This window comes from Labrus mixtus, chromosome 12, assembly GCF_963584025.1.
Source record: "Labrus mixtus chromosome 12, fLabMix1.1, whole genome shotgun sequence".
Taxonomy (NCBI): Eukaryota; Metazoa; Chordata; class Actinopteri; order Labriformes; family Labridae; genus Labrus; species Labrus mixtus.
The window spans coordinates 12,903,830-12,925,652 of record NC_083623.1 but is presented as its reverse complement, the minus strand read 5'-3'; the positions used below and the strand labels follow the sequence as shown (position 1 = coordinate 12,925,652).

Sequence of the window (21,823 nt, the reverse complement as noted above, 5' to 3'; positions counted from 1 at the left end):
TGTGTCTGTTTCAGTGGCTTCTCCTCAGGAGGCTCTTGTTACCATCACTTACAGCCTGCAACAAAGAGCTGAATGTCTTTTCCACCCCAAAAAATGGATAAGAGAGATGGAGGAGGGACATGTCCTCCATGTCTTTAAAAAGTCCCAATACTGCACGTGTGTACGTCCATATGTGTGTGTGACCCTAAAGGAGTTGTGAGTGTAAAATATCTTGGTGTTATGTAGCATATCAAATTAATGCAAATACCAAGGTATGATGAATCAGGTGTTGCTTCACGCTCTTTAATGGCTGCCTCATAGATGTCAACTAAAGGCAACTAAAGCGAGGGCAACAGGTCAGATAGCAATGTAGGCGAAGAATTCAGATGTATGCATCTTTACAAATAAATTATAATCCAATATACTCACACTCCTAAATAGATAGTCAGGTTGTCCTGTTTAACTTAAGAAAATAAAAAGATGTACATAACAAATAGCTAATACAACCATATATGTCTCCCCATATAACCAAGGTCATATGGGGAGACACTGTCAAGCAGTGTTCCCATGAGTTACAAGTTACACGCTCTGAGTTCTAGTCCTAAAAAGACTCAGATTAACTCCTCAGTAAAATGAATTTGAGCAAGAATCCCTATCCGCTTCGAGGGGGTTCCTCAGTGGCACATCTTCACCTTTGACCTCTTGAAAGAAGAACTTTCAAAAGCAGAAAGTTTACAGGGTGTGTTTTGTTCTGAGACAGTGCAGACATCATCGTTAGAGGCGGAAGAGAACCTCAACTGTTCAGCCCCAAAGTGTCATCAGACACAGTTTATAAGAGATGATAGAGTACTTAGCTGCCAAAGTGCAAGATACCATCCCTCAGGAGTTGGTGGAAACAAAAGACAGAGCTCAAAGACAAGGCTTGTATTCGTTAGGTGATTCCAGTGATGCGCCATAAAAGTGTAACTGACCAGTTGTTTGCTTTTAGAATGATTTCTCATTTTAACTTAAGAAGAACTTCTTAAAATAAGAATGTAAGTACACTGATTAGTAGAACTCAGATTGAATTATCCTACTTATAAAGCAGTTATTTTAATTCCTTTAAAATGTCATTTTAATTTCACAGAAAAAAAATAAATAAATGTAATTCCTATTTAAAGATTTGGTTTCATTCCAAACAGTCTGAATATTGTCTGTAGTAATTCATGGTAAAAAAAACAAAACACACTGCTACACTCAACGTCTGGCTGGCATGACAAAGCAAAAATCCTTTTTTAGCCTGTCGGATTACCTGTCGGTTGTGTGTCAGTGTGTGTGTGTGTGTGTGTGTGTGTGTGTGTGTGTGTGTGTGTGTGTGTGGGGTGTACTCAGTGACACAGCACATATATCCTCATTTTAATGGCTCTTCTGTAGCGGAAGAGCTTAGTCTAATTTAAATGTGTTCTCTTCCTTGAGCTCATTAAAACACCTCTTGTGTGCAGGAGCTCGTTATTTTTTTCTGTCCCCAAACATGCAAACACAAGCGCATGTCAAGCACGCAAACGTATAAAACACACATATAACTCTGAATGCATATAACTTAAAATGTAAAATAGCAACCAATGATGAGCGCTAATGTTTGTATTTAAACACATGAATATTGTGTTTTTGGCTAATTGACAGAGTGATTGGGGCTGCGTGAATGCGTGATGCTACCTGGCACCTTGTTACCAAACACAGGATGTGTGTTTGCCAGGACACATTCGATCTATTTCAGGTCTACTGTCAGAGTTGATGAGGTGTGAAAATCAACATGTTGTGACTGGACTTAAGTAGCTGATTGTGAGTCTTTTATAATGCTGTTTGAAAAAAGATCTCTTACAGGTATAAAACTGAAATACAATAATGAAAAATTTGTCCCCAGATATGTTTATAAAAAAAAACATCCAAACTCAAATATGTTGAGAAATCAATGGAAGGAAAAGTCATACTTTAAAGCATGGCAGCATGAGTAAAAGAGCACGTACTTTCCTCTGCTTCCTGCACTAAAGCTGCTCTAATGACTCTGCACTTTACATGCACAGGTGCCTGACACCCAAACTACCTGCTCTGAAGCTTCAAGACCCCCCAAGATGTTTTTCACTTTTCCACCTCCTCTCCCCCAGCGTCTCTGTCTCCGACCTTTGACATCTTCTGGGAAAGGTTTTGAGTCTAGCACACTGTTTCTCTCAGTCCCTTTTTCTGACAGAAAGATGCAAATAATAAACCAAAAGAGAGCTTCGATATTCTGACCTGTCTTGTCTGATCTTAAAGAAGATTTGCAAAATGTTCTTCAGTGGTCACAAATGAAACGCTTTAAGAAAATGAGCTCACACGCTCCAGATTTGAGCAGTGATTTACACTCTTTTTTTCCCCCCCAGTTTTATGTAATTCTTAATGTTCATTAAAGCTGCACTCAGCAGAGAGTCTCTGAGGAACATCTTTGAGAGTTGGCCTGTGAACATAATTAAAGCTTTAATCTCTGTTCTTGGCAAACAAGTTGTGATGTGGTCCCGTGGGTTTTTACAGGACAACCCTATGACCTTTGAATCTCATCAGATAGATGTTGAGTCATGTTTAATCTCAACTGACTCCATCCAGTGTGACCATTTACAGACTGAATGGTTTGATGACAAAACGTTTATCTTCACATGGAGAATTCAAAATATTTCCTGAATGTATAACGTATTGTGTACATACTTATAGGACATGATAAGTCCTCATTGTTGCTTTCAGCTTGAATACAGCTACAGCTCTGCCTTATTATCGCCATAGGCTGATATGGTGACGCTGAGTAAACACTGGTTTACATGTCCAGAAGAGCAACATTTTAATCTATTTAAAGTCACTTTGACCTTTGACCACTATTTTTGGCTCCACAAGCTCGGACGTTTGGTGCTGTACACAAGGCTTTGAGATTATTTCTTTTACAGCAAAAAGCAGCAGATGAAAACTTTTAAGATGAAAGTGGTTAGAGAGAACCTAAACAGTAAAGTAGTTATCCATAAAATCATAACAACGAGCTGAAAAGCCCTGTAAAGCTCTGTAGATAGAGACGTTAATGAGTGTTGTTCATTTTCTGTGTGATTCCATCGAATACAAAATGTTCATTATGGGGCTTACAAAATATTTAAAAGCTGTCATACTAAAGAAACAGTCAAACCACTAGTCTTAGTAATTAATTTATCAAGAAGTTAAGCACACTGTCGTGTACATTCCTCAGGTCTGGGTCAGCAGAACAAGCTGTACAGTACATTAAATGTTCCCATGTAAGGTTAACAGGCTGGATTATCCCACCTGTGTCCCCACCATGACTGTGTGACCCTATCAGACCTGACCCCTTTCACGACAGCTGACGCGAGAGTCACCTGTAGACGTTCTTAAAAGTATACATAGTACATAACAACACACAGTACATCATGACGAGCTGTGATGATCCAACTAATGGCGCCTCAGGGTAAAAATGACCCTTAAGATAGTAATGCAATCTTTATGGTATTAAAACACATATAATAAAAACACACAGACTATAATTTATAAATTTGTATATAACGTTAAAATATGGTTTATGACACATGCACATAGCAGCTGAAGGCAGATATAAGTGTTTATTTCTCCTGCTTTGAGCACAAGAGCAAAGGCTGGTGAAAGACTAAATAATAAAAGTGAGAATATTGTATTACCCTTGTCATACATAAAAATATGCTCATAGAGGAGTGTTGACAATACTGTTAAACACAACTATAGTATATTCAAACTGTTTATGACATTTTTTGTCTTTTGCTTAGGGATTTTTTGTACCACAAACTGTTCATTATAAAGCAAAGACAATCAAAAGGGTCAACAGGGGGACACACATCAGCAGCCTTCATCTGTAAATAACTACTGCAGAGATACTGTGGGAATACACCTCCTAGAGAAGGGCCTCTAATGGACATTTGACCCACTGATGAGCTCCAGGGTCAAAGGTCACTGACCTTCCTCTTGAAAGGCGACGGACACGTCCTAACAGCCAGCCATGGCTCGTGTCAGCTGGCACTAATGAATTGCTGACACCGAATACATCGACATCCAGTCAAATCAAAACTGTTGTGACATTGCCAGATCAGGATTTCACACTTTTCTTAACACCTTGAATGATGAAAGAAAACAGGTGTCTCCAGACTTTTCCAGGCAGAGCTCAAAAAAGATTTTACAGAGTCACAGTGTTTCTGTCATTCTTTTCCCATAAGTTTGTACATGTCTGACAATCCACACTCCCAGCTGAACTTACTTGGACATGGAAACAGGAATATAAGGATCTTTGAATCAGGTGAGCGGTCTTAACCGCAGCTAAACTGTAGCTATTTTAAGGTCAGCCCACAAGCATAATGTGTCATTTGTTTCCCTGGGCGTCAGAGGTCTGAGAGAGAGAGAGAGAGAGAGAGAGAGAGAGAGAGAGAGAGAGAGAGAGAGAGAGAGAGAGAGAGAGAGAGAGAGAGGTTTAATTTGAAGTTCAATCCATGACTTCTTGTATAACACATTGGAAACACATTACTGTAATTCATTCATTCCCCAAACAGGAAAGACTTGGTGGGAACTCACAGACATTACAATAACACAGGTCTTTGGATTTTAATTGACACAACAAACATTCTTTGTCTACAATAAACAACAGATCATCATCGAGATAAAAAAAAACAAAAAACAAAACAATGATCCATTTGTTTGGATGTCACAGCTTTCTTAATACTGTTTTGACAAGTTTACCTGAAGAATGACCGAAAGATGAAAGACATAATGCAAGGTATCAAAGGCATCCAAATACTCCCAGAAAACACAAGAAGACAACTGAATAAAACAATGAATAAACTCAACCTAAGTTTGGATTTGGATTTCCTGTCTTTTTTTTTCTTCAAACAATATGTTTCAGAAAGAATGAAAATGATCAGTAAGACATAAAAATCAGATGACAATCCATAATATACACCATACCCCCCAAAAATACAGGTTTACAAGGTTTACTCTGTTCAGGAGTACACTAAGGAGTAAAACTTTATGACATTTGTGAGAAAGTAGTTTATTTACTAAGGTACCCTATTTTTACACCTGTGGTTTACGCTTTCCATTTTCTAAACATTACACCTCTCATAAAACTGGTGAAATTGTGAACTTTTGATGTTGCTCCATTTGTCTATTGATACTTTTTGTAAACTGAACTTATTACAGATTATATGAATGCTTTTAAAAAATAATATGATGAGCTGTTCAATGACATTTTGGTGGTTAAAATAAGACCAACCTTGAGCAGCAGCAATACTAACACTTTTTCTTTTTTTCATTGTAAAGATATAATAATGCAACATAAAAGGCAACATTATTCAAACTCAGTTGAGGGAGATAACATAACGTTACATTATTTTGCATAAGTGTTCAGAGCTTTTATAGGCTGGAGGTGAGACGTATGACCCCTTCCTCCGTCTACCATGGCAACTTCAAGGACCCGGAGCTGAGGAGGGGTGTGTGGGCGGAGCTACTATTTGAGGTCCAGGTGGTCGAATCTGCGTAAAAAAACGCACCAAACATTAGGAAGAAGTGAGCGTCATTATTGAAACAGCTCGAACCCTGAAGCTCCTGGTAAGCAACCTGTGTAAGTGAGAAATCTGTTTCCAAAGAAAGGAAGCCTCCGGGATCTGCAGCTTCGGCGGTGCGTCGGAGGAAAACGGACCAAACGGGAGCGAGTATTTTTCCAGGGTTAACTTGTAGGTCTTTTTTTTTTTAACCAAAGAAGCCAACTTTTTCCGAACAAGTGCAAGGCGGCTTGTTCCAGCGTCAAGTGGAGCTATGTTCAAGAAAAGCAAGAGTAAAGTGCTGGTGGATTATGCGTCAGAGGAAGACGACATGTCCTGGCACTATCATCACTCCTACAAGGTAAGAAGACGGATGGAGAAGAAACTCCAACAAGTCACTGATAATAATGAAAATCAATCATGTCTGGTGTCTTTCCATAAACAGACGGATTTAAAAAAGGGCTAACGTGTAGTAAGGTTTCATGTGTAATATCCAACCAGCGGTTTCACTTGTTTTCAAAAGTATCAGAATAAAAGGCTAAAAAGCTCACAGCAAAATGAGACAAGAAAAAACAATTAAAATCACTTGTTTTGGAATTTTCAAAAGTCCTTAAGTATATAGGCAAATTTTTTAGACCGTTGATTAAAGAAAAATAAACACTATATCCTATTAAATGCTCATTTCTGCGAAGTGTTAAACACACAATGTGAAACTAATCCAACTGTTTTTAAAAAAAGGTCTCTTGTGAAAGCTGATAAACTTCCTGAAGGTGTCTCACACTGTCAAAACGAGATTGTGATGCAGAGGGAGGAGGAGGAGGAGGACAAGTGCTCAAACTCAAAATGTTATGTCAGCTGAGGAGGAGACTGAGGTCAAAGAAGAGACAGCCCGTTATCTCCCCAAAATAACCAAACACAACACATTGCAAACCGATACTTTGAAACTGATATCAAATATGCTTCTAAAATGGAAAAGGCTGTTTCTTTTTTCGTGTGAAAATTTAGGAATTTGGCTGTTTTACAATAAAGAAATGAATTTTTAAATTTGCAAAAGTCAAATGTCATTGAGCACTTTGCAAACAAAACCAATTTCAATCAATTTGTAGAAATAGATTACAACATGTAACCTTATCGTGTCCTGAAGTTTGGATTAACAGCACCTGGTGTTTTCTTTATTGGTGATATTGAATATCATCTTCAGGGTTATTGGAAAATGATAGAATGGAAAACACTCATGAAACAAACACACTCCCAAATGCACGAACGCTTACTCAGGTGAGCCGCGGTGTGTGAGGTCTATCTCTGTATTCTCCATAACAGCTTTTGCAAACAGCTGGACTCTGTCAAGATGTTTGAGGGGTACAAAGAGTGAGAATCCAAGATAAGACATTCAACACACATACACAGGGTAAAGACATCCAGCAGTCCTGTCTCTGATGAAATAGGGAGCTGACATGTTGATTACTTCAGCTTCTTAATTCTCTTCAATGTGCTCTGATGTAACTTGTGAAAAGCAAAAAGAAACAACATCTGGAAAACTGCAGTTTCTTAATTTTGCTTTGATTGACAGTAAAACCTGGCCATGTGATCTACTTCATGTTGGAGGCATCATGCTTTTAGCTTATGAAATGCTTCTTTAAAAAGTTTTAATAGAGTATACAAAAACATAAATGCATTTAGAGGTTTACGAAATAAACTTAAATACTCCACAAAAAATGTTCATTAGTTTGATTTAGGCTTTTATTTGCTTTTTATGTCTTTGTTAGAGAGACAGGACAGTGGACAGAGTCAGAAATTGTAAAGAGAGAGAGAGAGAGAGAGTGGGGAATGACATGCTGTAAGGTGCCATAGGTCGGATTCAAACCCAGCCCCCCCACCCCCCCCACCCCTTTGAGGAGAACAGCCACTGTACATTTGGATGGGGGGGTACAATACAGTAATACATAAAAAAGTTAATGTTTTTGTTTATAATACAATCTATATAGAAGTTACATTTTAAAAATCAGCATGTACGTGTCAGAGAAGATCAACCAACAGCATTTCCCATCATTTTTCATCTGTTGTTGTTATAATGTTTCGATCTGTGACCTTTAGCTGGGATTTATTATCCTTTCTTAACATGCACCCTGGGAAGCAACGCATGTGGCCCTATCCCCTGAAGAGCTGCACAGAGTTGAGTTTTCTGTACTTCGGTTTTACTAGCCAGCAGAACTGCTTTGGCACTAAGAGCTGATCTGAGATCAGACTGGAAGGGTCTCCCCGGAATTCCTGGGAAAGTCATCCGGGAGGTCTCCTCCTGTTGCCGTGGCAATAAAGTACATCCAGGGGTCAGAGGTCGGATCATAAAATGTTAAACACAGAGGAGAGAGAGTCAGAGACGTACTTGCAGTGATACAGGATGAAACAAGGATCACAAATTATGATTACACAGTCTGGACATGCAGGCTTTTCCTTCCCTCCAAATATTCTTATACTATCTACCCTGATCTACCTCTCACAGCGAGAGGAGAAGAGATAGATTATCAAAGGCATCTTTTTTGTGGTCATATTGCATGAATACCTCTTAGCCTTTTTTGGAGACTTTTGGAGGGGTGAAAACTAACGAGAATAAAATCTGACTGAATGAGAAAACTGAGTAATGAACTTAAAAGCATCATTAATTTAGTTTAAGTTGAAAGATGTTAGGGTGAAGAATACAGATGACTTTAAATGTTCACTACTCTGCCAATTAATTTGCTGAGTAACCAATGAATCGTCCAATCCAGGTTGAGATATTAAATCTTCTGTCTAACCAGCAATCAAACATTGAAATATATAGGCTACAATTTATTTTCTGAAATACAAATAAAAGCTGCAAATCTTTACAGTTTAGGAGCTGATAACAGTTTCTGTCCTCTTTGCTGAAAGACTGACAAATGCTATTAACCTGTCATCAAAAATAAGTGTCAGTTATGTTTCTTCATAGCTAAAACAGAAAATGATACATTTTGTAAATAAAAATAATCAAATGAATGTTTTTATGAGGGGGAAAGTATAGCACAGGAACACTGTGTAGGTAGTCAACTCACCATAAGTAGAGATGTGCTGATAACATATTTCCGTCTGGATTCCAATTCCCTTACCTAAACTTGAGTATTGGCCAATAGTTACATTTTTTTTTAATGTACATCATTTTGTGGAATCTGTTGAAATTTGCTAGCCTTGAACTACAATACACTTTTTGCTCGGACCACACTGTTACTGTACTGTTGTGAAAATTGTACCTTAAGCCAGTTGATTTTTTAGGGACTATGTGATTACGGTATCAGATGGTCAACCTTGACTTTCATACTTTTCAGGCAGTATTGGAGGCAGATGCAGATAATGATTTTGATATTTGGACAACTTGAACCAGGGCAAGGAAAAAGCAGAGACACATATAGCACATACAGAATATGACTAAACGTTGAAACTCAAAAACAGAAACAAACCACCTTTGAATCCAATCTAATCCAATAATAGCTGAATAAATATTAGTTTTTACTTTTTTTGTCAGAAAGTGTTGATGTGACTCAATGTGTTTACTTTGTGGTGTTGATGCTTTACACTAAAATACTTATTTACCAAATACTGTTTTCCTCCCTTTTTTTTTTTTTTATCCGGGAGAGTTTTTGTGGTTTTCCTTAAAAAAACAGCTTCCTCACAAATTCATACCATACCTACACTCCGAACAAACACGTCTAGTGTTTTTGCTGCTGGGCATGGGTACATGAGCAGTTAGGGTGGGGGCCTTGCTCATGGGTACTAACATAAATCTGCTTTTCTAACATTGACGCTTTTTTGCATACAAATACAAAGTATGTTTTCTTGATGAAAATGTTATGTTTGCAGTCGTTAAAAAACACTCAGTCCCTTTCTTTTCCTCTTCCTGTTATCGCTGTTAATGTTTTACGGCAGAATAAACGATTTACATGTCGTGCCAGGCAAATTAATTCAAACTTTACCACTGGGTTACCCATAAAGACAGACTCAGACAAAGACCAGCAGGCAGACAGACAGAGACAGGACAGTTTAAAGGGATAAAACATTCATACGCACAAAGGGGGGAAAGAGAGAGAGCATGAAATGCCGGATTTGATGTTAATATCTGCACCCCCTCTACAGTGCTTAGGGGCGACTACAGTGCAGGCCCTGTGCCGCAGCTTTCTCTCCCACCACTCTCTCTAAGTTCAACAGGCTGTAAAAAGCAGCTGTGAGCTAGCAGGAGGTGCGTGTGTCTGTTTGTCTATGGTTTAAAGGGCTAACACACCTGAATACTTCAATAGCAACATGGTAATCCGGCTGCCGGGACGCTCTTTCTGAAGTTGGATCACAAGAGTACAGATCAGGTCTGAGCACAACCTTCAGACGACCTCTCATCTAAATCATTAGTGGTGAGGAGAAGAAAGGTAAAGCTGAGCGGATCATCTGTTCAAGTGGGAAAGGGTAACATTTGGGAGCTTTGTCTTAAAAGTTCAAACCACATCATCATATTATCAAAAAAATATATATATTGTTGATTACTAATTATACTACTGTTTTTGAGCTGTTGTAACAAATACATTCCCCCAATGGGGGATCAATAAAGTTTATCTTCATCTTTATCTTTATCTTTATCTTTATATTTATTAGGTTGATAGCACTCATGTTTATTCATTTGAAACTGCAGCTATAGGAACAGTTAGCATAGCATAGCTTAGCATAAAGACAGACACAAACTATACTAGCATGACTTGGTCCAACTCATGGAAATCAATGCTACTCTTGTAAAACCCTATTGGTACAATTAAGTCAATGTAGGTTGTAAGTCAATCATCTGCTAACAAATGCTATGCTGCATATCGACCATGACTGGCAAATGTTTCCTGTCTTTATACTAAACTCATGTAGCTAACTCCTAGCTCTGTAGCTTCATGTTTACTTTAGCAAACAGATAAAAGAGCGCTTTCAATCTTGTCATCTAACTTTCCACAAAAAGTCACGTTTCACAAAATGCCGAACTATTTAGAAAAAAAAAAGTGTTCTTGAATGATCTATTACTCGTTTTTAGTAAAAAGTAAGGCAGCACTGCTGGGAAAAAAACAGTTCCTGAGTCCTCTGGGCTTTTTGTGTTGTTGGTGCGTTGGCTTTTGGAAACTACAACTGGTAATGTGGTGTTGAAATTCACCCAGCGTCTTTATTGCCTAGTAATCTGGCCTTTTTAAAGACAGCACTTAGCTACTAAAATTTACACACTAGCGCACAGGCTCAGCCAGAGAGAGAAAGAAAGACAGACAGAGGGAAAAAACACCACCCCCCCCCCCCCCCCCCCGAGGTGTGAAAGCTCTACAGTACAGTCTCTTTCCCTGATTCCTCCCTCTCCTCTCCTCTCCTCTCCTCTCGCTTTCTTTGTTCCGAATGCTTTTACGTTCACACAGTAGTCAGCAAACTTGTGTGAGAGTGTGTTTGAGTGTGTCTTTGATCAGCTCAGGTGGCGGAGACTCAGCAGACTTTGCTCAGACATGTCCGACCACTGTTTCTCCTCCTCTCTCTCTCTCTCTCTCTCTCTCTCTCTCTCTCTCTCTCTCATGGAGTCGTTAGATGTGAGAAGTTCTTACAGCTTTGATAACTTTACAGTAAATCGGGCTCCACTTCTGTAGTCTCAGGTTCAGCTGAACATCTGATGGTTTCTCTCTCCCTTCTTCTTATGATTTAATGTTTTTAAGTCTTTTGGAGCTAGTCCAAAGCCAGCCATAAATCTTTATAGGTTAAGTGCATGTTACGAAAATGATAGTCAATATTGATTTTGTGTCAATACATTACTAATAAATGAGAATTCTCCTAACTCATTTCTTGCCAAAATATGTTCAATTTTAGGAGTATATAGCCTCAAGGATCTGTAATACTATAAGCTATGTGTATAGATATAGACAACCTCATATTGGGGTTCCAGTCTGTGAATTTCACATCGAGTTTCGGGGTTGCTGAAGCAAGGCACAGCAGGAGCTCCACATACACACAGAGTCAGACATGCACACACACACACACAATCCTGCGCTCCCGCCAGCCCCGCTGACTCTGCTGCTTACAGTTTCTACGCCGTAGACAGTACAGAGGGGGGATCACTTCATCCCCTGTCCCATTGCGCCTCTGTGACATTCAGATTGAAGGGGAATCATCACAGGGACGTAAATATGGCGGCTTGAAACAGCAGTCTGAAAAGGGCTTATGGCTCAAGACTTCTTACATATCTTAAGAGCAGCAAGGGTCCACTTTCTTCCTGTAGCTGTGTCTGTATCTGTGTTTTGTTTTTATGTATAATGATGTCAATATACATTCTTCCGGGCTATAAATAAAAGTTTAAAAAAGTCGTCAAAGTTTCTCAACTCTGTGTCTGTCTCTGACTATTAATTTGACAAAGAGAGGAACAAACTCCTCAAATTCAAGGTGTGTTGCTTTGAATGGCTTTACTTCTCATCTTTGTTCAGGGATTTTATCAGGACAAGACTTGACACGATACTACTGCTTCAAGTCTTGAGGCGAGTGCTTAGCAGAGTCAAATGATTGTAATTAAATTAGATTCAACTTTATTGTCATTACACTTGTGTACAATAAAACAAAGGTGGTTTTAAAGAACAACAGGGGGAAGCTGCAATGTAGCGAATGTATGTAATGTGAGACGATGACAGTGTAGACTTGTGTGTCAGTGTATCATTTCAAGTCTCAAACCATTTCAAGCTCCTGGTGGGAATTTTTACCCAGCTGAGAAAAAAAGACTAAAATTAATACTGATACCTCTGTGTCACCTAAAACCAAACAAGATCATCAGCGACAAGGTTGATCATTTGTAGGTGATTCATTTCAATGCCTCCGACCCTCCGGGTTGGTGTCAAATGAAGTATCAGCACACTGCAGAAAAGCCTTTCTTTACATTTCCACTGCAAAGATTCACAGTGACTGACATGATTGATTGTTAAAAGACAGCAGGATGAGCTTCTGATCAGGAAACACTACTTTCACATGAACAGGACAGGAGTTAGGAGGTATCACTTTGTCCACAGGGGTCAACAAACTCGATGCAAACCAAAAGTTCCTCATGGGAGCTTTACGTCCAGTTAAAACCTATTCTTTAAAGGTGTTGATGATGGTCTAGCCATCGCGGCCCATGAACGGAGGCTATAAGCCTCCAATCAGGCAGCCCAGGTTCAAGTCTGACCTGCATCTCCCCTCCTGCATGTCATTCCCTACTCTCTCTAGATTTCCTACGTTATCAACCCTCCTATCTGTAATAAATAAAATCAAAAGCCAAAAAAATAAAATGTATTTGACCTTGGTCCAAAACTCCGACCTACATGTCTTGGTATTCATGAATCATTATGACTTTTATTATAAGAATTAGAGCACTTAAGAACAGCAACAAAGAGCTTCACATAAAATAATAGAAACAATGAATATAAAGTAATTTTTATACATGCTGAACGGAAGACAAAGCCTGAAAACGGACGCGTAGCAAAACAAAAATATTTCCTCTTGTATATATACATGGAGTCATGCTGTGTAATTGCAGCACTTCATCCACCCATCCGTCCATCCATCCTGCTGCAAGCTTACTCGACAGCAAGCTAACCTCTCCTCTACAGGAAGACCAGCACACACTCCTTACATACACATGCCTGCTGCAAAGTGTGGACGCTCTGTGTTTTGTTTGGGAGTTGCTATTTGTGTTAACTCACTGCTGCTCTGTGTGTCTGTGTGTGCGTTTCTGTGTCTCAGGATAAAGACATAGAAGGAGAGGAAGAGGAGGAGGAAGCTGGGAACGCAGTATCCAAGGTAAACAACACAACTTCAGAGCTAGTTGGACCCAACACAAACACAAACACACTATTTGTGAAGTTGTGAGTCTCCTCTTGTGCCCTTATCTTCTCACACATCGACTGTATTCATTTCATACGCTCACAAAAACATGTTGTGTAACCCTAAACAAATCAATCCTGTTTCTCCAGAACTTTCTTCATCCTTTAACCAATGTTCCTGATAAACAAACATATAAAGTCTTTCATGGTCGGGCTGAGGTAAAGCAGGACGGTCAGACGACTGCAGTGTTTATCTGTAAACACAAGGCCCTCAACGGTCACCCCTTCAGTTATCTTTAACCTTATCACTGGAGGACTGTCTTGTTTGCTGTTATGGCACACGTGTGTGTTCTCATACTTTCACCCTTATCCCACAATGCACATTTTCAGGCTGTGTTGAAATTCACTAAAATCTATAGGTTAAATACTTAAAGGGTAATTTTGGTTTACTAACTGGTTTCAAACTGCTTTTTGGCATTCATGTTAAAGCTTTGTATTCTACTTTCTGTCAACTCAGTTGATCGCTCATGACTGGCCTCATGTATACTGGCAACCAATTTTAACATGACACTCTTTACAATCTGAGAGATGATACAGTTTTAAAGTGTAACCTGGTTCAGATATTGTCTCTGATAATGATGTAACAATAGTAAATATCAAGCATTAAGTAGAAGAATTCAGACGGTACTGAACAGATACTAAATGATGGATTTACAGACGGGTTCTCCTAATCCAGCTTTTGGTAAACAACCTATAACTGACCTTTGATTGTTTCAGACTCAGTAAAAGCGAGTGATCCAAGGAGTTAAAGTACACATTTTTTTTTACTTTAAAGTTTTGCATAACAAAGGTTAAATTTGGCTGAAAGTCATATCGATTCTGGTTGAGAAAGAGTCTTGTGGCCTTTGTGTTTGCAGCAGCTTTATCTGCTATTGTGCTCATTCCAAGCAACTTGTGTTTGAGATAAAGTGCTTTGTGTAATATGTAAAGTCTCCCAATCTGTACCGACAACAAGTCTTTACTCAGAGGTCTGGTTGTGTCTGAACTCTTCTGACCATCTAAAGCTCGAGTATAACCTCAAACACTGTATTTGTCTCTGAACTGTGGCTGCTTTCCTCCTGTATGTAAAGCCCATGTAGGTGACTCAGTTCATAGGACGTATTTCACAACCTGTCCTGTTTGTGAGGATAAGAGTGGCTGGGCCTGAGAGGGGAAGGAAACGCAGCATTCTTTCGAGGAGCCGGCCTTTTGGATGGGAACAATCACCGTGAAAGAAAAACAAGGCTGAAAATAGCCACAGAACGCTCTGACACTGTGAAGTCTACAATTCTTCCACTGTCGTCGTTATATGCTCATATTAGGACACACTAAGTACAGAGTCCTGGACATGGAGGTTACCTTTCAATGTAAAAGGCCAACTCCATTTCTAGATATAATGAGATTTATTTCATGGTGCTGTAAAAACTTATTTTAATATATAACTCAAAAAAACAGGGTTACTGAAACATGCCTGATATTTAATTTTAGTATTGAATAATAAGTCGGTAAGTAGTTGGACCCGTAGGCAGTCAGTTAGTGGCCGGATTGTGTCCGGGCCTATGTGTATGAGAAGCATGTCTCTCAATAACTGAGTGTAATAACCACAATTTCCCTCGGGGATTAATGAAGTAAGTATAATAAAAAAGCTTGGCTTAGCCTAAAGACTGGGAACAGAGGCAAACAGCCTGCCCCGCTACTAGTAAATGCTCTGTATAACCGAAAGACGTTTTACTTTTTTTTTTGTACTTTTCTTTGTACAAGCTGTTTTTTTTATTGAACTGATTGATAGCTAACTCATGGCATAAAAGCAAAGACTTGTAAAAAACATTTTATTGAACTACTTCCAGTCGTTTATCAAGATGAGTGTGATAACTGACACGTTTCAAATTCTCAGGTTTGAAGTTGCTGTTTGTCTCTCTGGAAGTTCCTCTGGGAAAAAGATTAGATTTCTTTTGACTGGGGTAGCCCAAACGCGGGCAAGAATGGCACAATGTTTTTGTGCATACATATAGCAACCCCTTTGATCTACACCAGCATGTAATGGCACCATATAAATCATCTTAACGTAATTCTTTAAGGACTGAAAAAGATGATGTTTGGTCAATGTCAAAACTTCAAGTACTAACAAGCGTGAATTTGCTGCAATGAAACGCAAAGAAAGCTATAGCATTCGGTTGCAACACAGTCAGAATAATAATCATTTTAACAGACGTTAAAAGAACAACATGAATATGGCGGATGACAAATTTATGTTCGATGCTATGATGATTTTTCCTTTAGATCCAAGTATATCAGAGCTACATATAGTTCGACATATTAATGATATCACGAAAAGAGCAGAGAAAAACACACTGGTAAACAAAAAAAAATAATGAAGCAGTTTCATTACAACATGGAACACAAATCGTACACACAAATACAGTCTGTGGTTGTGTGCTGGTAGCAGGATATAAATGTCTTTATTCTCTGTCACTCACTCGCAGCGTTTGCGTTCACACATACAGCTCAGACAGAAAATTTCTGGACGTTGTTGTGCATTTGTGAAAGCACCAAAAGAGGGGGGGGCCATCTGGATTTCAAAGATTGTGAAGGCAACCCCTGGAATCTGCCCCTGGTCCTTCAAACACTTTCATGTTTGTTGTTTCTTGACTTGAACCAATCAACCAATGAAATTGCTCTTGCATTCCTTTGTTGTGCTTTGCTGAGATTCAGGAGTTTGGACTGTCGGCATCTATACAACTGATGGCTACCCATACCAGCCCTCTCTTCAGCTAGTCCACAGAGATGGTTGAAGATTGTTCGAAGACTAAATGATCAACTTATTTATAAAAAAGAACGACATAATAAAGAGGAAGAAGCGAAAAAGTCATGAAATGAGTAACTCCGCCCATTAAAGTACCAATATCCGAAGTTTGACCAGGTTTCTGTCTAAAAAAAACTTTCTATAACTTGTTATATTTCCAAACTCAAATGCCTCTTTAATCTCCCAGTTTCCATCAATGGGGCACAAATGGAAGAATTTGGTCCAATAATAGCTGTATTGTTCTGCCAGGCGTGGAGCTTCAGGTAAAGCTCCCCCACACAGCGGGCCTCTGTGAGCTGCTAGGTTTACCTACTTTTTGGCGGGAGAGATTAGCTGCCTCTGAGCTGCTTTGGATCTAGAGGCCCCTGAGGTTAAAGCTGAGGAGAATGGTGAATAGGCTGGCCTCTGTATGTGCAAACACGCATGCAGCGATACAGCTGGAATTTAGTAAACACATATATGCACTCAATCTGTTTTGGCATCTCTGGTTTCAAACTGCAGCAAATCTGATCCACGGTTTACACTTCACGGCGCACAGGAAATAAGAAGCAGAGAGAGGAGGGAGAAAGAAACGGTAGAGACAGGGGGTGAACTAGCATAGACTAACTTTGGAAATATTTTGGTGATAATAAACTCCATGAAACTGCCAGTGTTTTACCCTCGGGCATGTCCATGATGGGGAGGATTGCATTTTTCCTTTATCAGCAGCACTGCCTGTCTCCTTTTGAGATACTGAAAATTGGCTGAGTTAACCAATCCATCAAATGTCACATAGTGTTAATGTGACAAGAGCTCATGTGTGTTTATGTGTGTTGCATAAAGCATTTGTTCCCAAACCGGGGTCAAGGCTCTGTCTGCTTGGGAACCACTGGCATGAAGGACAAACCCTTTTGTTTGAGTTCATTTTATCTCAACTTGACTTCTGAAGTGTAATCTCAGAACCGATGACATATTTTATTATACATGTTCCTGTTTAGTTTGAGAGATGACAGCTTTCATGTCGAGCTTTTTGTTCGCTTGTTTTAGCTGTTTTCACATTCTCTGATCTTGAACTCAGAGAAAACAACAGGGGAGATAAAGCATATGTGTTTGTGTTCGACATGCATGCTGTGCTTTGAATTGAACACATCCGCGATAGGTTAAATATATAAACAAAAGAGGCAGTGTACATGGGTTCAAGGTCAGCTGCGGCCATCAAAAAATGGTCTGAGATTTTTTTGATACTGGTATGGCCAATTCAGGCACGGATGTGTAGCAGTAAACGGTATGACCTTGACAATTGACCTTGAAATTCTTCCAAGGCATGGAGAGAAATGGAGCCAAAAGTTTGTTCCTCTATGTGGAGGGCGGTATCAAGCCGTGCGAGGGCAGGGAAGAATTCTGGTGTGACGGGGGAGACTGAGGGAGTTTCAGAGGGAGGATATGGGCTTTTGCTGGAATGTGCTTAATGTTTGTATCTATCTGTCTAATCTTTGGTTTTAAGGTGTTTTCTTTGTAAGTAGAAAGACAAGCTGCTCATATATTTCCTTGCATTTATTTATCTTTAAGGAAAAGTATAAAATGTAATGTCAATACACCTATAATTTTACTTGCCAAGAAATTGATGCACAGTTTTACCCAACTTTTTTTTCTATAGTGTAAAAAAAAAGCTAAAGCTAGTCGATGGTTAGCATGAAATAAAACATGCTTGCTTGTGAGCTGTGGTCTAGGCAGATGTAGTTACCTAGTAGACTAGCTGTCCTTTGTGTTTCGCTAAACTTCCCAGTATGCATGGTGATTAGGCAGCTAAAACCAAATGGTGCTTCATGTTTATGTGGTTAGGCTGGCAGGTTCCCCCAGTATTCACTCAGCTAAGCTAACCAGCTGCTAAGCTAATTGTACAGTCATAAAAGTGGTATCAAAACAAACTTTAAACTATTCCTTTAAGGTTGATTGGGCTGCTGAAAATCCTCTTTCTACTGTACCTACCAATGAGATTCATATTTATTTTTGTTAACTTGAAAAGAGGGGTTTGGAACAGAAAATTTGATGCATAAGAATTAAAATGTAAGCTGCGCATGTTTCATTAGTTCAAAGCTACTGAAGCCCAAGATAGAATTAAAAATAATGCAGATTCATGAATATCAACCTGTGTTGATTTCAGGCTAATGTTTTTCTAAGTTCCAGTGAAGTTGATTTAATTAAACCAGATTTAACAAAGGTGGAGCTTAAATCACTCACAAAATATGCACCAGATATGATAAGCCAACATGCAACAGATGAAGAGATTAGCTATGAGATAAAAAAAAAATCTTCTTTTTTTTTCTGTCAGGAAGCAAAGGTGAAGAAGATCATGTTGAAAAAAGAGAGGAGGGAGAAGAAGATGTTCTCCTCTAAAGATGATGAGCACTTCTTGTTGACTGGAATGAAGCTGCCTGACCGCAGAGGGTAAGATTACACAAGAACATGTTTGACCTTACATGTACAGTATACTCCTTGTTTTTACATCCCAAGCATGTGAGGAAGATTATCGTAATCATATAGAGGGTATTATACTTTGAACCTTCTTTGAGTGTATAGTACTGACACTCAATGGGCCTCATTCACTAATATATGCGTATAAATGTTCTTACTCTGCGCATAAAAAGTGCAAATGCAAAATCACTGTCTGATTCATGACACGTGCGTACTGGCCAATTTTGTTCTCACCACCATGCGTATGTTAGTGAATCAGAATCATCCCAAATCGCAAGATGTGTGCCCGCAACCTGCAGTCAGCATACTACTACGTCGCCATCTCTCCACGTAAGGACATCTGATTGGTGTATCAGGACAAGAGCGGTGAGGTGGAGACATGTAGAAGTTGCAAGAGATGACCCCCAAAAGGCAAAAAAGAGCGGTGTGTCCGGGAGCTAAGTTGCCATTACAGGGAATTAGTTGCAGAAATTCTGTACATGCATTTGCTGTCGGAATTAGCTGATAGGTCATTTGTCACACTCTTCAAACGTGTTTTGATGGTCTGATGCGCTTAAGATGAATGAAAAGGCCAGTATACACACAATTAAAGTAATATGACCAAATATTAAACATCAATCAAAAAACAGCTAAGGTTCTCTACTGTTAAAGCTTACCAAAAGATGAACTGCCAATGAACAGGTCACCATGGTAACCCAATTGATTTTGTCTGTGTGTATGAAATTAAATTCAAATACACTCAGTGGCTACTTAACTAGAAACACCTATCAAATGCTATCCAATTTAGTAGACCAACCATTAATTTCAACCTCTTACAATTAACAATGTTCAGTTTTTATTGACACTTCTGTAATTTGAGGTTGTAGTAAGTAGTTTTGAACTGGGCTGCCTTTGTTAAGGAGGAGTTTCTAATGATTTGCAATCAGGTCTACAAACAGTAAGGTGGTCTATTATAATACATTTTAACATTATGCCGTGCAACAAAAGCCAATCTGACCACAACCTCCGTCATAAATGAAAAGTTGACATAACATCTTTTAGTAGAAAGTTTTAGTACAAATTGGCCACTTCAGGCTTTGGGAAGTAATAAAATGTGGCAGGGCTGTTTATTGGATTGCATAAGGTTATACAGATTTACCTTAAACTTCACTTTACTTAAAAATATGTATCAGAGCATTCTCAGTTTCCCCTCGCCCTAAAAATAATAAAAGTGAAAATTGATCACAACTTTTCCACTAACTGAATTTAGATGTGTCAGATCTGCCCAGATCGTTTCTGTTTTACGTCATGAATGGGAATATTGGCTAGTAATTGTCAAGTGTGAGAAGAAAAATGTGAATGAACTTGACTATTACTTAGTGGAGTCACGTACAACCACTGGTGGTTCTACTTCCTTGAGGAACATGTATGAAGAGGAAAACCTAAATGAATTTCCCCTCTGTGAAAAATGAGAGGGAATGCCTATAAAATGTCTTTTAGTATGGGGAATGTTCTAATCTCTATAGTAAGTAAATGGCAAACAAACCCAGTGTTTTAGATGTGATCAGTTAACCCAGGGGTGGGCAACTGGCGGCGCCACATGCGGCCCCCATCAACCCTCAATGTGGCCCTCAGGTCAATTTTTACATATCAATGAATTGGAAACATGAAGAAAATGTGACAAAATCTGCCATGAAATCATGAAAACCAGAAATACGTCCATAATAATATTTGATCACTGGCATATGTTGAGTTAAATTTGAGACATAATTGATTTTTTTTATAATTGATTCATTTAATTGATCGTTTTTGTATACTACAATTTGGCCCTTTGGCAGGGAGAATTAATTGAATGTGGCCCTTGCCGTGACCAAAGTTGCCCATCCCTGAGTTAACCCCTTCTCCTTTTCTACTCTTTTTCTTCTGAAGGTCCCACAAGAAAATTAAGGACGATGAGAAAGAGAAAGAAAAGAAGGACAAACAAGAGAAGGGCCATTGTTTCTGGGAGAGCGTTACAATGACCATGAGGCAGATCTCACCTGCAAAAAAACTGGAGAAGATGGAGGGCTGGGAGCCGCCACAACTGGCTAACCCAACTGAGACTGTGACCGACGAAGCCCAGAATGACAATAGCAAGAAGGTGGACTTGCCAGTGTCTTTCTCAGACTCTCTACACCTCCCGTTAGAAATAGCTTCCTGGGGGGGGCAGGGTCTTGAGGAGGATTCATCCCGCTATACTAACCTGACGGACTCCAAGGATTCAGCTGCTGCCATAACGTGGACATCCCGTGCCAAAGTCAAGCTGGCTGGCATCAGCAGGATGAGCAGAGGGATTGTGTCAGAGGGGGCGTGGGAGGGGTTCAAATAGTAGAGATGTTAACCTTAGATACCCCTCCCTTCGTACCTGATAAACATCAATGAAGAGGATGAAGACATGAACAAAATATCTGCTTGTGTCTGGACTGAACCGTTGTTGAAGTTGACTGGTTTTAGGATGCTCTGGTAAAAGCCTGAAAAATGACACAAAGAGTTTGTCATTATATTAGCTTTCAATTCCTTGAAGGCAACATTTGTCTGTTTTTCAATGGGCTTTATGCCAAATTTACAACACTGACATGAACTGTAAAGGACAACAAATGAAAGCCATAAACTACTGTACCCTTTAAACTGTGATATCCACTGGCCTGGCATTGAAATATGGCATATTTCCAATGAATGAGAAGCCTGATTTTCATTTTATCGCCTAATTATTCTAGAAAATAATTATGCAAATGTGCTACTGAAGACCTTATGGTAGTTTTTCCACTTACTGTCTGTCTATGCGGTCACATCTGGCCTGAAGCCTTGATTTATACATCAGTAATGGGCTTAAAATCTGTACAGTCATGAAAAAAACAAACGTACCCTTTTGGATTCAGCATATGTTTGTGATCAAAAGGAGGAACTGAAAAGAAAGTGAGTTCGTGTAGGACATGCACAATCCTGATTTGGCTTTGCAAAGGGGATGCAAAGTTCTGTTGTGCTTGGATTATGTGAGGGTGATGAAAAAAATCCAAGCCTCCCCTCAGTGTCATAGATTTACCATTTGTAAATCTGATGCAGGACATTTATAAAATTTGTAGTAAAGAAAAGATAGAGGATGAACTCTTTTT

General features: G+C 39.2%; 2 protein-coding genes across 2 annotated transcripts in view; one reads left to right on the top strand and one right to left on the bottom strand.

Annotated features, from left to right (window-relative positions):
• Window positions 1-21,823, bottom strand: part of cmtr1 (cap methyltransferase 1) — a 54,264-nt gene that overhangs the window by 18,609 nt on the left and 13,832 nt on the right. The gene's annotated exons all lie outside the window — the stretch shown is intronic.
• Window positions 5,476-21,710, top strand: si:ch211-225h24.2 (uncharacterized protein LOC564539 homolog). The gene is made up of 4 exons (XM_061052053.1): window positions 5,476-5,907; window positions 13,317-13,373; window positions 18,550-18,665; window positions 20,601-21,710. Exons 1-4 carry the CDS (start codon window positions 5,821-5,823, stop codon window positions 21,037-21,039), a joined length of 699 nt encoding a protein of 232 aa, XP_060908036.1. The 5' UTR covers window positions 5,476-5,820; the 3' UTR covers window positions 21,040-21,710.

Bases quoted from the DNA above. Each gene is read 5' to 3' on its own strand.
- si:ch211-225h24.2 (XM_061052053.1), top strand. From the start codon at position 5,821: ATGTTCAAGAAAAGCAAGAGTAAAGTGCTGGTGGATTATGCGTCAGAG. The intron at 5,908-13,316 runs GTAAGAAGACGG...TCTGTGTCTCAG, and splicing joins ACTATCATCACTCCTACAAG to GATAAAGACATAGAAGGAGA. The intron at 18,666-20,600 runs GTAAGATTACAC...TTTCTTCTGAAG, and splicing joins AAGCTGCCTGACCGCAGAGG to GTCCCACAAGAAAATTAAGG.